Source organism: Sceloporus occidentalis, unplaced genomic scaffold (genome assembly GCF_023333645.1).
Source record: "Sceloporus occidentalis isolate IW3139 unplaced genomic scaffold, rSceOcc1.0.p SCAF_7, whole genome shotgun sequence".
Taxonomy (NCBI): Eukaryota; Metazoa; Chordata; class Lepidosauria; order Squamata; family Phrynosomatidae; genus Sceloporus; species Sceloporus occidentalis.
Window position 1 is genome coordinate 80521996 of NW_028316987.1, and position 24592 is coordinate 80546587.

General features: G+C 38.3%; 1 protein-coding gene across 2 annotated transcripts in view; it reads right to left on the minus strand.

Moving 5' to 3' along the window:
- LOC149310016 (partitioning defective 3 homolog) overlaps nucleotides 1-24592 on the minus strand; it is a 654223-nt gene that overhangs the window by 360089 nt on the left and 269542 nt on the right. For both annotated transcript variants that reach the window (XM_089533491.1, XM_089533492.1), the window contains exons 4-5: nucleotides 23465-23643; nucleotides 7752-7886 (exon numbers count right to left, since the gene is read on the minus strand). In XM_089533491.1, the coding sequence (XP_089389617.1) occupies nucleotides 7752-7886; nucleotides 23465-23643 (314 nt within the window). The remainder of the gene's footprint in view (nucleotides 1-7751; nucleotides 7887-23464; nucleotides 23644-24592) is intronic.

The window sequence follows — 24592 nt, forward strand, 5'->3', positions numbered from 1 at the left end:
AGGAAAATCTGATCTCATAACTGTGGTGGCAGGGATCATTAAAATAAAACTAGATAATCTCATATTACTTTGGTATTGCTGGGACAATTTATGATCACTCATTTACAGAAAGCAATCACAGATAGTAATCAGAGTAATTAATCAATTAAATATTTAATTACAGATCAAAATACTTCCCATGCTGGTAATTAATTGATGAGGCTGATAAACACAGAGAACCTAGGACTAGAGACTTTTGACAGGGCATTATGAATGTATTAGCTCTTTCCTTAGGCTAAATGTTATTAATAAAAACCTTCCAGAAGGTATTCTCCTCCAGGTGTATCCAAAGTTATCAGATCATTAACCTATTAGGTAAAATCATGATTCTCTTTCTAGCAATAAGAAATAGCAAACTACTGCCAACAGTGGCCAAATAAATGTTACTATTTCTCCTGAGAAAAGGGGGAAATTTTACATGAAGACCCAATGTATTCTGAACAATCCAAGATGGTTCTTTCTCAGTGTCACATTTGAGTACCTAACTTCAATTTATTATTTGAACTCTGGACTCATTATTTTGAACACTCCTACACCCAGAGTTTTCCACTCTCTCTGTGCTGGTACCTTTCTGATTTTATTTCTCAGATGTATGTATGTTTCCTAACCCTACATCTACCACCATGGTCAAGTTTCAGCTTGATTATTCTTTGGAGCCATTTTGCTCATGTTGTGCTATTGTAATTTTTCATACTTGCATTCAGCTTGAGTCTGAAGAAAACATTAAAAATGAAACTGTTTTCAAAACTGAACATTTCAGCAAACAACATACAACAACTAGCCATGTTCTTCTGCATGTTCTAAAGCTATAGTTCTATGCTTTCTTCACCTGAAGGTTTGCTTTTGGGGTCAAAAACTTCACAACATTCAAAAAAGTAAACACAAAAAGGAGAACTTTGTTTTAAACCACATACCGTATGAAAAAGAAAAAATGTGTACTGAATTAAATTCTCCATTATCCTTAAAAATGTTTCCAGATATAAAAGACTTGCTGGATCAGGCCAAAGTTACATGTAAGCCAGCGCTTTGTGTGACCTTCTGAAAAACAAACAAAATCTTAATCAGTTGTAGATGTAGTTGGGAGTTGCAATACGTCAACATTGGGAGACCCACATTTGGAAAATACTGATATAAATTCAACAGTATTCCTCTATTATTTGCTAGCTCCATCCCTGCCCCCAACTGGAATTCAGAGGAATAGCACCTCTAAAAATGTGTATTTTGTTTGCTGTCTTAGGCCTGTTGCAGACTGCCAAAATAAAGCTGCTTCGGGTCTCTTTGGAGGTATGCTATTTAAATGATGCATGCATCCTAAGAATCTGGAAGCTGCACCAAAGCTGCACTCCAGTGCTTAGGAATGGAGTGTGGCTTTGGTGCGACCTCCGGACTCTTAGGACCCATGCATCATTTAAATAGCATACCTCCAAAGAGACCCTAAGCAGCATTATTTTGGCAGTCTGTAACAGGCCATAGATCCCTATTAACAGACCTGCCCTCCAGAAATTTCCCTGACCCCAAATTTATTTGCTTGAATCTCATGTCACTACTGAGAGCTTTGGAAAATTGCATTTTTGTCAGCATGGCCCTTGTCCAACCCGGATGGGCATTTTGAGAGTTGCTTTTCAAACAAACTTTTGACAAGCTCTGACATTGTCATACTCTGTATCTGCAATTAAATTAATTATTGCTTAAATAATTAGCTGTATGTATTGAAGCTAGTCAGTACCAAAATTCAAAAATCAGGAAAGAATGTCTATGATAGGCACCAGACATACTGTCCTACAGCCCAAAATAGGAGTCAATGTTTTAAAATCACTGCTGAAAACATCCCTAAATACCTAGATGGAGGGGGAGGGTTTGGCGGCTATTATTGTGAACTATATGTGATATCCTCTATACACATAATTAAGTAAATTGCTTTAATACACTTAAAACTTTCAACCTTCACAATCTTTGAAGTGAATACAAGGGCTGTTTCTATTTAAAGTTAGTATGAATGGGTCTGTGTTACACTAAAACTTTTACGGTGATGTAAACCATTAAAATAAATTATCTTAATTTGGTCAGATCTATATTCATTAACTGTATTACCCACCATGGGAATAAAAGACAAAATTTTAATTCTACTAATGTATTTCACTTACGCATTCAATTGGCACTACAGTAATTAAGGGCACTATTCAACAACATTCACATACTCTTCACTTAGGCCAAATTTTCACTGCAATTCCACTGGAGCTTTGATCCAGCTGAAGAGTGTGGAGTTTGTAATAATTTTAGATATGGAAAAATAAGATTTGTGGAGATGGCATCATATTAGAGACCATTCACATTTATCTTTTAGTGTCCTCAAGCATTGTCAGTAGGAACTTTTAAGTAATTAGCAACAATTATACCAATAGTCCAATATTCAGAATATATAAATAGCAGAAGACCACAAGATCATTGATTAGCCTCACAATACCCAAACTGAGAAATAGCTGACTACTTATGAACAGTGGCATCACTAGGGTTGGTGTCACATGGTGCAGTAACTCATGGTATTACCACCACTACTGACTTCCTCCCATATGACACCATATGGAATCCTTAGTAATTTTCCTAGATACAGTCCAATGCACACACACTGCCTCACATGCACACAACACATGCAGACAGATACACAAATCTGACTACCTCCTAAACAACTCACTTCCAGCTCCAAAAGACTGGATCATCAATTGGTCTGTCCATCCAGGATGTTCAGTGAACTGTGTTTTATCTGTATCCATATTGATCATATTGATGTAAGCTGTATGTTTGTTGAACGTTGGTCAATTGCATTCCAATAACTGGAGAAATTGTGCTGGGTGGTAATCTCAACATTTAGCTAGCAAAATTCTTCATTCTGTACAGAGCATTATATCGCTTAGGCCCAGGCTATCTATCTATCTATCTATCTATCTATCTATCTATCTATCTATCTATCTGAGCCTGCTTGGACCCTGAGGTGCTCAGGAGAGGCTCTTTGTTCAGTTACACCACCTTCATAGGACCTCCTGGGAAGCCAGGAGGAGCCATTTTCTGAATAACAGGATATCCTGTTATCCAGAAAATGGGTTCCCCATGAACAATTCCATGACGGGAACATAGCAGGAAGCCTCAATTACACTTTAGAAGCGCCACAGATGATCACATCCCTGGCGCTTCCACAACATTTCTGCAGCATTTCCATGACATTTGGACCACGTGTGATAAGGTTCATAGGTATGGTTGGTGGAAAAACAAGAAAGGGCTGTCCTTAGGGAGGCTAGAACAACCTGGTCCTTGCTTTCAGCAGGTGAAGATTTTTTTTCCAACAGACTTTTTTAAAGCAGAGGATTTTAAAGAAACAGCTGTAAGTGCTGTATTGTTTTAAATTATATTGCTTTAACTTTTTCAATAAAGTGTATCTTCTAACTATGATTAATACTTAAATTTCTTTTTTCTGTTGATTTTGGGGGATATGTTTTTAACTGTAATTTTTTAAATGTGTAAGCCACCTTGACACCAACTCTTGGGGAAAAGGTTGGATATAAATAAAGTTAATAATAATAATAATAATAATAATAAGTCATCATAGGAAATCTGTTGCTTTCAATAGTTTATATGACTACCATAAAGGAGGAAAGCATTTCTTTTTTTGCTCAACAACAGCAACAGGTATGTAATTTTGTATTCTTGTATGCTAAGGAGTTAGACTGGATGGTTCCTTCCAATTCTATGATTGTAAGGATTAAACGCAATCTTACATCACTATCATAATTACAAATATAAAGTTTTAAAGACAGTGTCTTGTAGAACATACAATTACTTTACACATTAATGGCTGCAAGTATATTATTGGAATGCTCAACATGCTTGCAGGTGATAAATGTGAAAAAGCAAATTAAGGTTGTCTCATTTTATGGGCTATAACAGATAGGAAGGCATTTTTATTTCATACCATTCATGCTTACTTTGAGGAGCATTTTATAATATCAATGTGAACCGATCCTAATATTCAAGTGCAGATTCCTAACCAGCAAGTGCCCTTGCTCGACTCTAGTTCATAAAGCTTCAAAAGATGTGTTGCCAATTATCTCACATTACTGGAAACTGGTATAATATACAGGAGAGTGCACAAAAGAGCATGAATGCATTTTGAAATATCTTTTCCGCTATTAGATGCTGATGTCCAGAGCACTGGAATAAGAAGCAGCAATTTCTCTAATAAGAGCCAGCTCTGTTCTCTTAATAAGTCCCTTTCTGCAGTCTACTGAGACTTCCTTATGCATATGTTAGCTCATAATGGCACTGAGGAGTTGCGTCATGCTGTACCAGAATCAGCAAGGAGAACATGCACTCTCACAGAAAAGATGTGGAAGTTACTGTTTCCACAGGAAATGTTATCTCTTTTCATTCATTTGCACAAGACAAATGAAGCAGCAAGACATTTATGTTATGATTATAACTATCAGTATAATGTAATGGTAAAAGTGTTCAACTAGGACCAAGCAAATCCAGATGCAAATTGTTCAAACATGAAACACTCTGATTAATTCTGGACCGATCATTACCTCTTGTTACAATCTACTTAAAAGGATTGCTGGAAAGAGAGTTAGAGTGGGTGGGTGTATGGATAGGTGTGGAAAATCTTTACATCCTTGGAAACAAACAACTACAGTAGTAATAAACCGCACAGCTAGTTAAATGGTGTGACCATGTGGTTATGGGAACTATCAAAGCAAAAAACTAAGGCCTGTTACAGACTGCCAAAATAAAGCTGCTTCGGGTCTCTTTGGACGTATGCTTTTTAAATGATGCATGCATCCTAAGTATCCAGAAGCTGCACTAAAAACTGCACTCTGGTGCTTAGGAATGGAGTGTGGCTTTGGTGTGACCTCCGGACTCTTAGGACCCATGCATCATTTAAATAGCATACCTCCAAAGAGACCCAAAGCAGCTTTATTTTGGCAGTCTGTAACAGACCTAGGTTATGTCCTAGCACTACAAAAACCACTAAAACAAGGCTTAGGCATGAACACTTCCTTCCCTTCTCTTTTTCCTCATAGAGTTATAGAATCATGGAGTTGGAAGAGACCACAAAGGCCATCCAGTCCAACCCCCTGAAATGTAGGAATTCTCAATCAAAGCATCCCCGACAGATGGCCAGACAGCCTCTGTTTAAAGACCTCAAAAGGAGGAGCTCCACCACACTCCCATGGAGTGTATTCCACTGTCCAACAGCTCTTACTGTCAGCTGTTACTGTTATACATGGTGATTACAAGCTTACAATTCTGTTTTAATGGCAGGCAATATTTTCACTAAAAGAAAGAGTATCAGATTGATTATAGCATTAGCTTCCATTCATATACTGACTATAAACCAAACATGCACACCATAGTTTGTTGAATTTGGACAAAACAATAAACCGTAGTTTGATATGTGAAGTCGAAGGCTTTCGTGGCCGTAATCCATAGTTTTTTGTGAGTTTTTCGGGCTACGTGGCCATGTTCTATAAGAGTTATAGAACATGGCACATAGCCCGAAAAACGAACAAAAAACTGTAGTTTGATAGTTTGATACTATGGTTGGCTACTAATTTCACATGGGACATATGAAGCAAAGGACTAAATATGTCACCCAAGATGTGCTCCTGCCTGGACTTTTTTTAAAAGGAGGAAAGGGGGATGAAAACCACAATTTCCACTTACATCGGAGCCTATCATGATCAAACTCTCAATGCCATGCTCATTTTTGCTCTCATTATGGATTTACTTCCACTGTTCATGCCCTGTTAAACAATTTTAGTTTAATTAATTATCCCACTGATATGAAATCACCAAAGGATCCTTCCTTTCTAGGTACATGCAAACTCATTAACATCAAATTTAATAAGAGTTTTTTACAAGTCTACAAAAAAGATACTTAGGGAAAAGGAGTGGGGAAAGAAGCACATTCAGTTAACTAACACAATTCAAGCATGTGTTGTTATCTCTGTCTATCTCAGCAGTAATTTTGCCTTTTTAAAAAGGTCTCATTAAAAAACTTTGGGGTCAGGATACCACAATACACAAATATATTTCAAATATATTAAAATATGCAAATAGCAGGCATTTCCTTAGAAGGTCACCATTAAGTCTCCTGATTCAACTTGCCTGCAAAGGGGACATTTAATTTGGAGCCTACAATAAGAATACCTTAACTATATACTACATGGCATCTTTTAAAATTTTCACTTTGAGCAAACATTTCAGTAAGCCCACAGAACAGTTTTCCAGATGGTTTGAACTGGAGTTACTAAAAGCCCCAGCCAGTGTGGTCAGACATAAGGGATAACAGAAGCTGTAGTCCAAAACATGTGGATCGACTGTTTAACCACTGTCAAATCAAAGGCAGAGAAAAATATTTCTTTACAGGACAGGACTGTTCAAGAAAGTTGTATAATTTCCTTACAAAACTCTGGAGAGAAAGCATACAAGTTTCTTGAAGGAAAACAAATTTAGGTATGATGATGACAGGAGAGCTCTTATAAGCTAAATTCAGTCCTGATATGATACAGTGTAAGTTAACATAATATCTGTAAGTGAGCAATTTAGCTTTGAGCTCTAGCCCATGATCAGTAGCAACACCAATGGTGTATATCAATTGTTAGATTACACCATATCAGACTGGAGGAGCATGTGTATAAGTGGGAGAGATAATAAATCAAGGGAAGTAAAGGATGTCAAAACTCTAGCAAAAAAAAATGGTTTTCCCACTATGCTAGAAACAACATCAACAAAGAATAGCTTCTATTTTGTAAAGGGCTCCAACAAAATCTGTAAATGAGTGGATATAATTATGTGTTTTTATCCACTATAACCTTCCTACTCACTATCCTCTTCCTCAGTACTTTAGGGTACTGTATAAATTATCTTTTGCTAAGATCAAGGAAGAGATGAATAACTCTTTCTTACTAACTTAAATTCATCCCTGAGTTGATGCACTGATAAAGTTGTAGCAATTTGTGACTAATTTCTGTAGAAAATGAAGAACCTCTTAATATACATAGATCAACTGTTTTAATACCTACATGATGTCTACCCAAACTACAAGATGAATAAGCTCAGATGATATACCTAATGTTAGGACTATACAACTTCAGACTCCTCAGCAACTATACAAAAATACATGTTGCTGCATGTATACAGTTTGTGTTTCTGGGAGAAGACATCCACTTTAAAATACTAGTTTCATATGAGAAGAGAAGATTTTATGTGGAGATGCAGTCAAACATTTGATCCACCACCTACAGTCCAAACAGTCCAACAATCATAAATGCAATCAACTTTTGCCTTCCTGTAGAGTGCGTACTTCAGCTCTACCTATCCTTCACCAATCACATTCACCATTATTTATTTTAATAAACTTGATACTATACAGATTTTTTTGTGTTCTTATTTATCCATATTTTGCTACATGACATGTCCCAGCAGGATGCTTCAAGAATCCGTGCTCAGAGTTTGCACACATTCATTCCAGTAAACTGAAATCACAGCAGTCATAGTTACTGGCCTTTAAAAAATCCCTGAAGGTCTGATGATCATAACCATCTTCACTCCAGCGAATAACATTTAAAATATAATGGAGCATGTACATGCACATGTAGGCATGCACAGACATAAAGATCAGAGTACAACTGTCCTATCAAAAGCTGTAAATACGTTACCTGTTCTTGTCTCTCTAGCCATTTATCTACCATGGGATGAGTGGCACTTAGTGAAGAGCGAGCGTTGTCCCTCTGAAACTGGTTAGTAGACCAGCTACTTGTGTCTCGTGGAAGGCTTCGGTAATTTTCATCTTTCTGTTCCAAAATAAAGAAGAAGAAGAAAGATGTGAAACAAAAACATTGTCTAACTCCATGCAACAAGTATCTGAAGTTTAACACATCAGAGATGGATTCGCAAGCTTACCAACTGATATACAGCAGAAAGATCCCAGGTCATGTTCTGTGAGTTGCCAATTCAATAGTGGACTCGTTTATACTGACTGGTAGTTGGCAATAGGAACAGACAACTTGGAAGAAGATAATTTCAATGATGATGCCACTAGAATGTTTTTCCACAGTTAATAACCTGTTTGATTGTTTGGAGAACATCCACAGTGGGTATTTGATTCCAGGAACACCTCTCTCCCCACGTGAAGAAAAAAATCAGTGGATCATTAAGTCCCATTAAATACAATTGTATAGTGAAATTATACAAAATAGCCCTTATAGAAAATAGCAAAATGTTTGCTTTTATTATATCTTTTCTGGATATTTTCAAGCCATAGATGGCTGAATCCATGGATAAAGAATGGGGGGCCAACTATACTTGTTTGCTGAGAGCTATGAAACAGGTGGCAGCAACACAAAAGATAATCTGGGGCTGATGGCTGAGGGGAAGATTTCATCTTTGCTCCCAAAATTCAAGCTGAATGTTTACTTAGGAAATACCCTAATAGATGTTTAGGTAAAAGTTGGGAAGAAGGAGGAAGGAAGCAGACTTTAAAATCTAATGGGGAAACACAGTAATTAAGAAAGGGATACCACTCGCAGGGATATGCCTGAATTTACTTCACTTTGTGAAATAAAAGATCTGTAGTGAACAAAAGTGTTTTTGTTTTTAATGTATGTGAGTGTGGGAGTGTGCACCAGTTAAGCAGTGTATCTATGTACTCAAACCATTCAGTAATACACAAAACAAGATGAGTTACACAATACACAAGAACATATCATACATGTGTTTCTGCCCACTGCCCCAAATACACATGTACACAATACACATGAAAAGAGGTCTTGGGTGCTGTCAATATGTGCTATGATTGCAAAAGCAGCAAGTCCCCAAGATCTGTCTTCATCCTATAAATGTTGCTGGTTGGATTTTACAGTCCACAGCCAAAAGCAATAGGTCAGGTGCACAGGAATAATGTTTTTACTCTATTTTCTCTTTGTGTTGCAAACATTTTTGAAACCACCAACAGCCAAGAACAACTATTTAAATGATTTGAGGTACTGCAAAGCTAAGGGGGGAAATCCCAGTTGGGACAAGAAATATGGCTTGACATGAAGGAAAACCCGTTCTCAAACTATAATTTATTGATGTGGCCTTGTCGTCAGATGGCTCCTTTGAATGAGCAGATGCACATCCTTGCTTGTAAGATTGAGAGGATAATGCAGAGGTAGCTCCCACTATTATATTGATTGGCAATTATCAGAACCTAGGCATACTTTTGAAAGGAGACTGCATAATCCTATTCTATACAAAGAATAATACTCTAGATAGTTTCCATTAACTCTCTAGGAAGCTTTTTTTTAAAAAAAAAACTATCAGGGCTTTCAGAGTTGACATGTCTTCTTCAGATGAACAGCTAATTGTGGACTGTAACCTATATTTTTCAAAGAAATTAGACGGTTCCGTTTAAAAATGAATGCCTGGTTATTACTGAAGCCATGTTAGTCTGTAGAATCACTGAGAAATCCTGTACCACCTTTGAGACTAACTTCTTTCTTTCCATTAGTCTCAAAGGTGCTACAAGATCCCTCTACACATAGGTCACTCGACTTACTAGTTCCTTACACAAACAACTGCCTGAATGTAAAATGGAACAGTATCCAGTAACCTGTAGTCTGAAGTGGTACAAAGTCAAAGACAAATTTTCATTTTGTTCTGCCACTGTTATCTGAGCACATCAATAGTGTGCTGTGTTGCATTCCCATAAACAATGCACCATATGTAGCTGGCAGACCACAAGTACAATGGGATGGAAATTCCCAGACCTTGAACACATAATTTCTCATGATGTGGAAATGGATAAGCAACAAATAGATCTCATGCTTCACCTCCTATGCAATTTCACAGGTGGAGAAAATACAAGATGTCAAAAAAGAAAAAGAAGAAAAGAATAACAATCCATAGTAATGTAGAAATAGAATCTAAATCAGGGGTCGGCAACCTACGGCCTGCCGAGGCCTAGGGACCAGCCCCAGCCCGGCCCTGCCACAGATTGCTGACGGGGCCTTTGGCCTCTGGCGCAGGCACGCAGGGGCCTCTGGCATGGGGCAAGGAGGAGCAAGTGGGGACAAGGAGGGGCAAGGGGGGCAAGGGGGAGAAAGGGGGCAAGGGGGAGCAAGGGGGGCAAGGGGGGGCAAAGAGGGGGAAGTGGGTTCAAGGGGGGCAAGGGGGAGCAAGGAGGAGCAAGGGGGCAATTGTCTATAGAAGCCTCAGAAACATGCATTTGTATTAACATTTTTTAAAAAAATCAGCAGATTTTTTTGCGTATCCTTCATTTTTTATTTTAAAAGTGTCCTCCATTTTAAATTTTTGTCCTACATTTGTCCCGGCTTATTTAATTATTTAATTTTTAAAATATTTATTTATTTATTTATTTATTTACTTGGCTTCGGCCCCCCGAGTTGTCTGAGGGACAGCAACCCGGCCCCCGGGTCAAAAAGGTTGCCTACCCCTGATCTAAATATTATGAAAATATTTTGAAAGCTCAAGTGTGAATGTAAACCGATCTGTCTTAGATTACCATTGCTGGCTTTACAAATTATAAACCTTGCATTAAGCATCAGGACTCCTCTGATGCCCTTCTCCACTGATCCTGTTCCTTTATCTGGTCTGCTAACAGACATTGATCCAGAGTTTCCCATGTAGACCAAACAGAGAATCCTAGCTTAATAAACTCCATAATCTTATGGGGGAGAGGGGAAAAGGCAGAACATTCAACGAGTCCTCTCATTGCTGTTTTCCTAAACCATGACCGCCATGCATAAAGTGTAATAAGAGAAACACAGGCATATTAAACTGAATTTACAATGATTATATTGGTCTGGATATTCATAAACAAACAGTAGAGTTGAGGAGGAAACGTCAGGAGTTCGGCTGGAAACTCGAGAGTACTACTGACATCATTAGTTACAATTAAATGTTCTGATTTTGAAAAGAAGATTCCCACCCCCCACCGTACTTAGCAGCCTATGGGCATGGCTATGTTCTGGGAAGTTTGTACTGAGAACTGATCGATGAAAATTATCATACCAGAATACTATTAGCCATTGCCCTTTTTGGGTTCTCTTTAAAGGAAAAAAACAACACTCTGATATAGAACATCGTAATGACATGTTCAAGTTTAAAGCAGTCTCCTTGCTGTTGCCCCCACACAAAAACAAACAAGCTGATGCTGTTTTCACTGCATTAGCAAAATACAAGTGGTTTGTGCTATGATAATATGAAATCAACAGAATTAAACATGACTAGGGGTGCATCTATTCTGTAGAAAAATCCAGTTTGACACCACTTTAAATACCATGGCTCCAGCCTATGAAATCCTGGGATCAATAGTTTTGTGAGGCACCAGCACTCTTTGTCAGAGAAGCCTAACGACTTTTTAAAACTACAAATCCCATTATTCCATAGGCTGGAGCTACAGCACTTAAAGTAGTGTCCAACTACAATCACCCCTCCTTTCTGGACCCCCTTGTGAAAAAGGAGTTTCGCCTATTTAAGTCCCATTGGCTTGAATATAGGTATGGATGCATGGGAGCATACAGGTGTGCACCACGGACATGCGACCTATTCATTCTCCCTCTTTGTCCCTCGCACATAAGCAAGGGATGCGAGCCCAAAGACAGTGAGAAAGGGGAGAGGACTGTACATTATTTCTACAGTGCAGATCTACCCTAATCTAAATTCCAATAAAATAGTTGAGTGTAATCTCTGAATAAATATGGATCCAATCCCTTGTATATGACACCTATAGCGAAAAGGTTGTCACCTTGATAATTGAAAGCTATGGAGAGGTTACTCTATAGATATCTGATAAAATATGCTTTTATTTTAAACAAAGAACAATAAGGCTTTAAATTACTAAATGTAGCTATACATTTTTTTATAGGTTGGTCACTGTTTTTATCACTGGGGGAGGGTTGGGGTTTGGGGTATTTTAAATTGTAATTTTTAATTGTTTGAAGTTTTATTTATACTGTTGGAATCTGCTTTGATTCCTTTATGAAAAAGCGAAATACAAATAAATACAAATTATTATTATTATTATTATTATTATTATTATTATGACAGCTGCATCTGCACTACAGAAATAATGTAATTTGACACCACTTTAACTGTCACAGCACCATCCTATGGAATCCTGGGATTTGCTTTTTGTTGTGGCACCAGAGCATTCTCATGGGGAAGCTAAATATTTCACAAACTACAAATCCCAGAATTCCATAGCATTGAGCCATGACAGTTAAAGCGGTGTCAAACTGCATTAATTCTGCAATATAAATGCAGCTGACATTTCATGGTTACATCTTCACAGCTAATGTATTGGTGAAGGGGGGGAGGCATTCCTCATATATCCTTCCTACCTTATTTTATGTAATCAAGCAAATATCAGATGAATAGCAATAGCAAATACATTTCTATACCACTTATCAGTGAACTAACACTCCCAAAGGGTTTACAATATGTAAGCCAATTGCCCTCAACAAGCTGGGTACTCATTTTAGCGACCTACGAAAAGATAGAAGGCTGAGTAGACCTTGGAGCCCTGCCTGGGATCAAACTCACAACCTTGTGGCTGCAGTGCTGGCATTTAACCACTGTGCCACCAGGGCTCCCTATCTTACTTACAAGGCAAAAGCATTGGTACCATCCACCCTTTCTATCCATGGCAGATCCATTCCAGACCTCAACCATGGATGAGAAAAAATGGGAGACCCATTGTCCTTAATAGCAGGTGCAAAGTGCACATGCTGCATGTGGTCTGCAAATATTTAAATCTGCAGGTGGCAAGCCCGCAGATATTGAGAGCCCACTGTATATGCTAAGGGTCTCCATATACTCATTGGGTTATGTCCGCAGGAACTGGTAAAGACAACAGAAAGGGCAAATCCAATTTGAAAATTATGTCTAGCAAGCAAGCAAACAGAAGAACTCCCTTCTCATACAAACAATGGTGATGTGTTCATTCATAGGTCTTTGTTTTAAAATAATTTTCTAAATTACAACTTCTTGTTGGGCTAAAGAGTCTGGGAATGGTATTCCAAAAAGTATTTTCTCCCAGTTCTGTATGCAGTATAGTAAGCTACACAGAATTATGCAGAATAAAATAACTCAGATGACATTGTGGAAATCTATTTTTTTAATAAAAATAAAAAATAAAACTCAATATCAAATTTAAAAAAAATCCCAGAAGCAACAGCCATTTTCTTCATGATTCTTTGGAGACAAAAGCCACTTGGAGGATATTCTCTTAACTCAGCATGTCAAGCACATGTTTCAAGGCTTCCTGTATAATAGGGACATAGAGACTAATTGTGTCCGTCAGTGAGTAACTTGTTACAAGTGTTTGTATATATTAGATGAGACGGACACCATTGCTTTGCAGTCTCGATTCCCCTCTGGGCAGGTTCGGTTTATTTTATCATTCTACAGTGCAATTTAACACTCTGCCTATTTCCAGATGATTTTAGATCCATGACCTTGTAAACTAAACTGGACAAGACAGGTGATTTCCCAAAGAAATGCTTAACAGGGATCTAATAAGTCTTTTATTTAGACCACCAAAAGAGGAGAGAAAGAATGCACTCCAATATTATTCTTATACACCCATCCAGACACTTGTGTGGTGCATGCTGGGAGAAGGAAGAGAAGATGAAACAGAAAGGAGTGTTTTAAAAATACAGGTTCTTCCTGAATTATTAGGACAAAAAAAGAAAAACAAAAAGAAATGGGGCAGACTATTTTATTCTGTATCAATGAAAAATATATTCAGGAAAGCTGACTACTCGCTACTCACCCCAGATATCAAAAGCCTTTAGAAAATGCCTGCCTCTACATCTATACAAATGGAACTAATTTACAATGCAAAAAGAACAGCTATGATAGCAATGCCATGAGAAAAACAGCAGGTCTTTACAAAAGCCAGCACTAGATCTCATTCTGCTGTCCTTACAATGATAAAAGTTACCTTACAGAGAAATACCTCCTAGTTTTGATTGGTTAATAAGGTCTCACCAAGTGTGGGGAGGGAGGGGCATTGTTAAGGTCATGGGTGATGAATGGCTCTTCCACAAACCAACAAATGTTGCATTTAAACAAGCAACACTGAAGGATCTGAACCACATCTTGGGAGCAATTGGGAACTGAAAGTCAAAACACCATAGACAATCTTCCATGTTTATGAAGAAACTAAAAAAAATGGTGCAGTGTTTGCAGTCTCTATTTAAACCAAGAATTCCCAAGTGCAATTCAAATTATTTCCCAGGACTTCAGAACTCTGATGCATTTCTGCCCCCTTCCCCCAATTCACTCTGTACTCATTAATCTCACAGTAAAATCTCAATAAAGATAATGCAAAACAAACAAAACAGCATATGGTGATTGATGTAGTGTAATTACAATGCAGGAGCTGGGCTTTAATCCTGCTGGTAGGTTTAATAAGACAAAAAATAAAGAGAAGAAAACTATGTTTGTTCCCCCCAGGTGCATTTTAAAGCAGAGGAACTATCATGTACTACAAGAAATACTGCCTGTTTATTTAAACAATAATTCAGAATCATCCATCTGCATTATATTTATTCCACAAATCTAATGCAGTCAAGATGAAACTCACTTAAGAATCCATTCAAACTTCTTACTATTCATTACAATCATATTACAGCTTCACTTAAGTCCTTTTGCTGATTCCCTGCTCTATCATGCACAAACACCAAAGTCTTGTTCTTTGCTGTTTCTTCCCAAAGAATTTTGTCTCCTTGAACAAATGTTTGTCTCTTACCAGCTTCACTATGTATACATGGAAAGGCCTCATTCTCTTCATGTATCTTGTCTTTTTAAAGATCGATATGAGGAATCTCTTTTATGATTGAAGAGTTCAACTGAAGAGGAAAGGAGCATGTAACTCAACCACTCTTTCTTGTTACTGTTGTTGTTGAGTGCCTTCAAGTTGTTTTTCACTTATGACCACCTAAGGTGAACCAATCATGTGGTTTTCAAGAAAAGTTTTGTTCAGAGGGGACTTGCCATTGCCTTCCTCTGAAGCTTAGAGAGTATGACTTGCCCAAGGTCACCCAGTGAGTTTCTATGACTAAGTGGTGATTCTAACCCAGAGTGCTAGTCCAAGACACAAACCATCCTGGCTCCTAAGGATAGATCCAAGTACTCATTTAAACTAGAATAGACTCATTGTGAGGTTGGTAAGTCAACACATATGTAGTTTAATAGGTCTACTCTATTTTGAACATTTGGATTCAGCTCCTTGTCACATTCACATAAGAAAGAAATATAAGATATATAAATATGTGATCCTACAAGCTTCCATTTTTCCTTTCATGTAATGCCAACAGTTTTTGCATCCAGCCAGTATCATGTCAGTGAAATAGTTATGTCATTCTCTACAGAAGGAGGGGGGAGTTTGCATTTCCAAATATTTTGGACTACAACTCTCACAATCTCTTACTACTGGCTGGTGCTTCTAGGAGCTAAAATCTAAATCTTCTGCAGGAGTGGGTTTTCAAAACCTCTACTTCTGAATCTTGCCATGAAGTAATAGGAACAGCAGCAGGAAGCAGTGCACCTCCTCTCAGTGGCAAAATGTGCGGTGAGTGGGCTTCTTGTTTACCAACTTCTTGATCTAGCCAGTCATATACTACAATGGGTCTTAAAGTAGAAAATTGATAGTTTTGGGGAGGAAACATATAGTAGGAAAATTGCTAAAAATTAAGCATGGATTTCCATCTTGAAAATAAGTAATGCTGAAATGAATCCCTTACAGATAGATATTTAATTTCATTCCATACCAACCCATGCCTCAAAAAGCGTGAGTTGCTGTGACATAAAAGTTATGACTCCCTACACACCAAGTAAGAAGATAATAAACTCTCTCGTGCACACACACGATCTTTTAATTTCATTTTTATGTCTGTTTTGCTACATTTGGCTAGGAGTATATTATTCCCATATGAAAGTCTGACAGGAGATTATCATATCCCAAAGAAAACACACATATATTGTGGATTATTAAAACATATTTATATACCTACTATAGGTGCATACATATTTCTCTTACCAACATTAGCTAGTTTCCTTTACAGTTCTATAAACTCATTATAAATATATTAGCAATTCTCCTCATTTTTGCTGTAATACATTTTTCCTGATCAAATATGGCAACTACTTTTAGCAAGCTAGAAAGCAAACAAACAAGAGCTTGGCAACAGAGTAAATTAAACTTTGATTGGTTTCTATGTTCTTATTTTCAAACATGCAACCCAGCTTTGAAAATGAAATGCATTCTCAGATGTAAAGTGCATTCAAAAGTCAACTTAAATGTTTTGACTCCAGACGTATAGCCATATCAGTAAGTTGCCATAAGGACTACAAGGAGATCTGTGGCACCTGAAAGACAAAGTAGTTTATAATATGAGCTATTATATGTAACAGATTACTTCTTTAGTCTGAATATTTTTGAAGTGTATTCAGCAATGTTTGCCTTGTGGACCTAACTCTGGATGCTATTCAGAATTAAATCAAGAGCCACTTCTATTCCAATTAGTTTCACAGCTATGAAGAACCTCTGCAGAATCCCATCTTGTATTATGCCACAAGTGGGCAAAGGGAGCCCAAAGCCACATTCTGTCCCCATGGCTGCTTTTGCAGAATGTGACTCCACCAGAGTCTCTTCAGCCCACCTTTTTTCTGTCCAAAAAAGAGTGGAAAGGCCTTGGACTCTCCATGGCTTGCAATTCAACTTTTAAAAAAGATTTCATCCTACCCCCACCACTGTTTAACGTGAGAAAATACTGATTTGCCAATTTGGCAACCATGGGGTTATAAATAAATTGAACATGATACAGCAGTGTGATTCTGGAATAAACAAATACTATTTTAGCCTGTATTTGTTTCCAAGTCAAAGAGAGTATTAGTCCCACCTTATTCTGGGCTGGGCTGGGCTCCCCTCATCTGGAGTACTGAATTCAGTTCTGGGAGCCCTCATTTTTAAGATGGATATATCCAAGCTGAAGCAAGTTCAGAGAAGGACAACAAGAATGATACAAGACATATTTAGTGTGATGAAGAGAAGCCAGAGGGAGGACATGAAGGCACTTTTTAAATACCTCAAAGTACTGTCACAGAGAGCAGGGTACAGGTTTGTCCTCTACTTTTCTACAGGGAAGGACCAGATGTAATGGCTTTATGTTACAGGACAGTAGATTTCTATTGAACATTAGAAGGAATGTGTTGACAGTAAGAGCAGTTCAGTGATGGACTCAATTGCCTAGTGAAGTGGTGGTGTTTCCTTTTCTGGACATCTTCAAAAAGAGTCTAGACGGTTATCTGATGGGGATACTGTAGCTGGATTTCCTGCATTAAGTTGGAGGTTGGACTCAATGGGCCACAGGTCTCCTTCCAAGTATATGATTCTGTTTAAATAGGTGTATATATAAATATATACAGTCCGCCCTCCCCATACATGGGGGATGCTCAATCGCCATGGAAAATAATGGGGCGCGTGCCTACAGAGGCGCATGGGGTATGCAGTGCAAGTACATGCCCCATTATTTCTGCCGGAGCTTGCCTTCCGCATAAGCTCAAAGCCACAGAAGGCAAGCCTGCCTATAAGGAGGGTCAACTGTATTGATAAAGTATGAACCTCTAGCCACTTTCAGATGTTTGTTTTTGTGTTAGGGGATTGTGTTGGGTTTTGTTTTTTGTTTGTTTGTTTTTGTTTTTTATGGTTTTGTTTTCATTTTTGTTTTGGTCAGTTTGTGCATCCCTCAAAGGGCAAAAAAATGGTCAGCCCACTTCATCACCCCACTTTATGGTTTCGATCATTTCCTCATGTTCTAGGGAGCCTGAGACTTGGGTGTTTTCTTAACACATTTCCAAATAGCACACTGGAAACCACTACTGAATCTTAAGAAGCCCTGGTGTACAGTGGTTAAATGCCAGTTCTGCAGCCACAAGGTTGTGAGTTTGACCCCAAAGGTCCAAGGTCCACACAACCTTCCATCCTTTTGTAGGTGAGTAAAATGAGTACACAACTTGTTGGGGGCAATTGGTTTACATACTGTAAACTGCTTAAGGAGTGCTAGTTCACTGATAAGTGGTATAGAAATGTACTTGCTGTTGCTATTACTAAAGGAATTTCAAAAACTGTGTGTGACATACAAAATGTTGTAGATGAAAATTCAAAATTCCCATTAAGTATACCCAAAGTTTTAAGGGTGCATCGAGCAGCCCTTTGCAAAGATACTGTAGCAAATGTGGGACTGCATTTATAATAAAAGCTTCCTTCTTGGTAACCCTCAGAGAAAGAGTGGGAAGGATTACATTTTGCTCTGATCTCACTCTGATCTAGTTTCAAAATGGTGCCATGTCATTATATGATGTCACCCTAAACCAAATGTATCAGGAAACAATGTTTCCTGAAATCACTGCAATCTTTTAGGCAGGAAACTTTCAAGGAAAGTGGCACCCAGCAGCAGCGGGGAGTATACATTTTGTCTGATGATTAATGAGACAAACATTTTGTCCCTTGGGTGTGTTCCTACCAAAAACTGAAACAGCATTGAACCACAGAATATATGAATAGGATAGTAAAACTGGGTATGAATGTTTTCATTGAGACCTAAATACCATAAAAGCACCATACCCCATCTGATACTGGAATCTATATTTCACAGCCTATATTTCACAGGAAGGAACTGGCAAAACCACCTCTGAATATTCCTTGCCTTAAAAAAAAAAGCCTCATGAAATTAATGGGGTTGCCATAAATTAAAAGGCAACCTGAGGGCACATGCACACACACTGGCTGCATGTAACACAGCTCTGTGGGTTGTAGTTTTCAAATAACAGCCACAGAAGGAGACAAATAGAATTTGGGATGTGGTATGAAGGGAGAAGGGATTAAGCCTGTTCTTCAAATAAAAATCCCCCTTGCCAAATGTTCCATTATTGTCCTCATTGTCCATTCTGTCAATCAGTCAATTTTTGTTGCTCAAACATGCCACAAAAATACACAAAGATTTACCATTCCCACAGGCTGCTGTCCCTCAAAAGATTAATTACTATTATCTGAGAAAACAAATTTTAAGGAGATAACATTATCAATATCTGTTGTACGATGCCACTTTATTTCTCCCATCTTCCTGATTTAAGGTTCCTCTGTGCCTAGATTTCCCATCACTATGCTACATCAATTGGATTTCTTTTTATCTTGGTCACCCTGCTGATTTCTAGTAATATGTCGCATTGGTGCATTGCAGGAAAATGTTTTGAGAAAAAATCAGGAGTACATAAATGCTCTAAACTAAAGAGATTAAATTGTACCTTTAAAAATGATAGTGCTTAGTTTCCTGTAAACAAGGACTGACATGTAAGAGCTCTTGAGCTAAGGTGGGGGGGAGACTGAAACTGTCTGCCAAATATTAGGATTCAAAGACATAGCCATGTTTTATACTTGTTCATCGCCTTGAGTCCCTGTATTGGGAGAAAGGCAGGATATGAGAAAATAAATTTGTAATAATAATAATAGTCTGGAAAATCAGTGCGCAAAGGGATCTTATAGCACCTTTGAGGCTAACTGAAAGAAAGAAGCTAGTAGCATGCACTTTCATGGAGTTAAGCCTACTTCCCCAGATTCATAAAATGGATGGTTCAGGGACAGACAGGCTATGTGTGTAAGAATAGCAATAGAAATGCAAAACTTGTGGTTATGGAAATGAGACGACAAGTTCAGTTGAACTTTGAGATGCAGGTAAATATAAGCAGCATAAGTAATGAAGGGTGTATCAGGAAAGAGTTAAATGTGAGACGAAAGCCAGTGACAGAGAAAAGAACCTTTTATTAAGAATTTTTCCCTCCCTCCCTCCTTTATTTTACTTCCCTTGCCTCCTCATTGGCTCAAACCCTCCAAATGGATCAACCCTCTAAAAAGAGATGCTGATGATATCTCTATAAAGATAAAGGAGGGTATGTAGACATAACAAAATAATAATAATTAATGCCTTGTTTATATAGCATCTGAGTAGCAGTTTCAAAGTATATGCAAATGCGAATTTCAGCCATTAACCACAAAGTAATGTTCAATATGTTTTGCCTGGAAAATTGATTTTTATAACCAAGTTTTGAAAATGAAAAAAAAAATACTAAGCTCGAATTTCTTTTATTACTTTTTAAAGTATTTTCACTGTCAGAATTAGGTCAAAGAAAGGAGAGTGCAAGAACAAAACAAAGCCCCAAAAATGCCTTTGAAGTCCTCTGTTTAAGAATAAAGGTTCATAGGAAAACAAACTTCACGCTGATTTCTTTCGTCACAAGTATTATTGCTCATGTGGAGACACTGAACTCATAGAAAATATGCAGAGAGAGAGAAATACCACACACTGTGAGTCAGTCTTGTCTTGGAAGTTTAAATGAATTTATAGGGGCCATTTCCACTGGGGTAGAACGCGGGTTACGAAGCGAATTCAGAAAGTAGCGTGCCCATTTGAACCCGATTTAAACCTAGAACGGTTCTAGATCACCCCGCATGCGTCCCCATTTGAAATCGATTTGTATCTTGGTTCTTTTTATAAACCGCGTTAAAGGCGTATAACCCGCGTTAAAAAAATAGAAGGGTCGAACCTTCTATTTTTTCCTTGATTCGGGATAGGAATCTAGTTATTTAAATGGGAATGATCAGCCTCTGAAATCGGGTTAGCTGGATGGGAGGAGCGGAGCGCGATGGGCTGGCTTGGGGGAGTCGCCCTTTCTGTCCCCATCCGTCGTGGCCATCGCCATCTTTGCTTCCCTCACCCCTTTTTTCTGCTGCAGTCTTTCAATAAGAGATAAGGATTTTTTTTATTTTTATTTTATTTTAATGGTTTACAGGCGCTTAATCTCTTCAGCATCCGTGCCACTCAAGGAGAGGGTTGCTGCACAGCAATCTCGGGGGAGATAAGGAAACCCTCTGTGTGTGTGTGTGTGTGTGTGTGTGTGTGTGTGTGTGTATCAATGAACACCATTTGTAATGGAGGGGAAGAGTGCTCCCTCCCTGGGCTGTCTATAGAGCCATGAAGCGGGGATCCGTCCTGCAAAACCCATCATAGTTCCTCTGGAAGGAGCTTTCTCTAAGCAAGCAGCCTCCGCCAGCCTCTCTGGGGTCTTTTTTCAAAGGCAGCAGCCAAGCAGAAGTGCTTTGGGGAGGCAGTTTCTCTCTCCCCTCAACCATCCTTCCCCACGGATAATTGCAGGACTCCCCTTCCTTCGAAGGGAGAGACCAGAGAGGGAGGAAAAAGGAAGGAAAAAAAATCTGTCTTCAGAATTCACCCTGCAAGCGCAGACTCCCAGCTGTGGGCAAAGCTACCCCTCCTTTCCCTCCTAAACACACACAGCCTCGCAGAGCAGAGGAGTAACCCGAAACCTTCTGTCCTGTCCTCCCCCCAGGAGACAGAAGGAAAAAAAATGCAAGCCTGCTCTTTGTTTGAGAAGGAAGGCTATTCTCCCTTTCCTCACATCTAATCCTCCTTCCCTTTCCCGCCGCACTTTAAGTGCCTCCTCATTGGCTCTTTTATAAAAAAATCGTGAAATTTAAAAGTGACGTTTTGATGACGTTGCTTTGATTGACAGCCCCAAAATGGTGAGTGGGAACGAAATAAGGCTAAAGCCGGTTTATATATACACTGTTTTATTTGAATAGGAACGCAAGCGGATCACTTAAAGCGAATTAGTTGGTAAATGAGAATGAAGAAAAAAAAAGCAGGATAAGACCAGGGTTATTTTGAATCGGTTTTATTTAAAACGGTGTATTTTAAATCGTTGTAAATCACAAGTGCAAACGGCCCCATAGAACTCTTTGCAGATTTCCTCCCCCTCTTTTCTAGCCGCATGACTTAAAAAGGGTTGGGGTCTATAAGAACCAGGCAAACTATTAAGAACTATCTTGGACTTTGATAAAAGCGGGAAAAATTTAAACTTACAATGACAGTGATTTTTCCAGGATCATAGTAATGGGTGAAAAGGCATCTTTAGGGCTCAAAATTTATGTTTGCAAACAGCACAGCTCCTGTAACCTATGATCTAGTGGGTCACTGATATAAGACAAAAAATGCTGGGAAAGATTGAACTGAACAAATCTTCCTATCATATGTCCCTAAGTAGTATTATGTTCATCATGCATCATTTTGAGAAACAAGGAAGGCATCATTCACAAGTCCTTCTACACCATCCTCTAAGATGAACTGTTACCACCTAGTGACACTTTTTAGAAGTTCTTCCTATCCTCTAGCTGGTAATTTTAAAGAAACCTGCAATTACAGGGCTAATTTTGCAGGAGCATCCAGCTACTGACCTCAACAGTATGCATCAATAACCACACAGAAGATATGTGTCATAGTGTCAATCATACATAGTGTATTAGTATAAACAAGCACACAAAAGTCTACCCAAACATATGCCCATCAGAACCACTGACCTTTCCTCCTGTAACATCACTTCGTTTCAGCTGACTATTTTTTATCTTTTGATAAAGCATCCAAAGTATATTTTTGGTATACATCACTGTGAATCAGTAAAAATAAAACCAACTAGAATAACAATACTGTTAATCTAGAAGATAAATTTTTATTCTTAGATTCACTTCAAGTTCTCAATATTGGCCTCTTCTCATTAAAGACAGGTCAAGAAATATCAGCACTTCAATTAATAAATGCACATGTTTTCAGCACTGTTTTCCGATGGGGAATCTTGGTGGTACTGGAAGCCTAGATGTATCATTACTATAATATCTCAAGGTCTGAATTTCATTGTTCAGAACTCTCCATTGTTATAAGAAAACTATGTGAAACTGGGCAGTGTGGAAAACCATGTAAATCCAATAATGAAATCACTTCAGCTGTGTAAGGAACAGCCTTTTGTTCCAAGATATTCTTACAAGACCCTGCTATTGCTACTATAATACTTATTACTTATAACAATCATCATCCTAAGTATGAAAGTACAAGATCTAATGTTTGCTTCCCAAATCTCAGCCTTCATACTTTGCGAAGTCATTTCTGCAGCGAGGAATGTTCAGTCATATGAGGAGACTCAATGGTTAGAGAGGCTGCCCAACACAGACTTTATATCTCAGCTTCTGAGGACCAGGAAGCAGCCATGTGACCTGGGATCAGAGATGAACTCTGATTTCATGATGATCTAGCCCCTTTTAACTCATGCAGATGTATAAAATGAGTAACAAAGAAGTAGGGCTTCTTTCTTGAACAATTCCATCACTTCCCCTACAAAAAAGGTTCTATCATTTTAAATAGTGTTTCCCCAGGACTAGACATCCTAATAAATAAACAACAGTCAAATAATAAGTAATGCTTGATTTAATATTTTGTTTTAAACAAAACAAAAAAAATACCTTTCTTTCATGACTCCTTGGCCCCCCAGAGGTATTCTGTTTGAGGAAGCCTGCCGTTGTCGACCATCTCGTGGGGTTTTTCCGGGAAGGCTCTTCTGAAGTAAAATTATTATCACTGACTGATGTTGAAAGGCCAACTAATGCAGGATCACTGCTGCGCCGTACATGAAGAGGCATATCTGAAATGATAAAAAGCAAAGGCATTGAAGATTTAAGACCTTATTTCTTCCCCAATTAAGTCAGGAAATCGTATAGCTCTCATTTCAAGCCTAAAAGGCTGAGTGTGTCTGAAACCTGGCAAAGAATTGGAAGAGTCTCCAGTGAGTACCACAGTCAACTGACTTAAGGAAGGATAATTTGTATTAAATCATTCCTAGGGGATACTTGCTCAGCATCCCTTGAAGAAACAAATTGAAGTTCTGCAAGTTCTCTGGCTTGCTCATGCTGAAACCTCAGCAGCCCTTCTAGTGAAGATGTTCTGACCAAAAAAATACTGATACTTACAGTTACAGGCAGGAATGAGAGACACAATGTATCTGAATTGCAAGTTTTCATGCAATTTGGCTCTCAGATAGTTCACACTACAATGTGGATGAATGAAAGAGGATGGGGCATATACTACTCCTTTGCAAGTGGCCATGCCAGCTGGATGATTCTGGGAGTTATACTCCAAAATGTTACTTTTCCAACTTCTGTGTCTCACGGTCCATACTAAATATATGACACAAGTTTCATAAGTTAGAAATTTTATTTTAGACTGTGGGGATGTTGAAGGTTCATCTCTGCAAATTAGGGTCACTATCTAACCTCTACCCTCACCATCATCTACAAACAAATACAGATAGTGTACAGGTTCAGGAATTCACTTACACCATAGTTTAACAGCAAATCAGCAGTAGTATATTCTACATTTCTTCTTCATATATGAGGAAAAGTTTCTGCTTTACAAGAAACCTGCAAAAGTCTTGTTCTTCAGACATTTTGGCCTACATCTCCCGTTCCACAATGACCATGGTCAATGGATTATGGAGATCTGGAGGGCCACAATGATCATGGTTAAAGGATTATGGGACTATCTGAAGGGTCAAATGTTCGCCAACTTCAAATGTTCTCCACATTATATGAAAA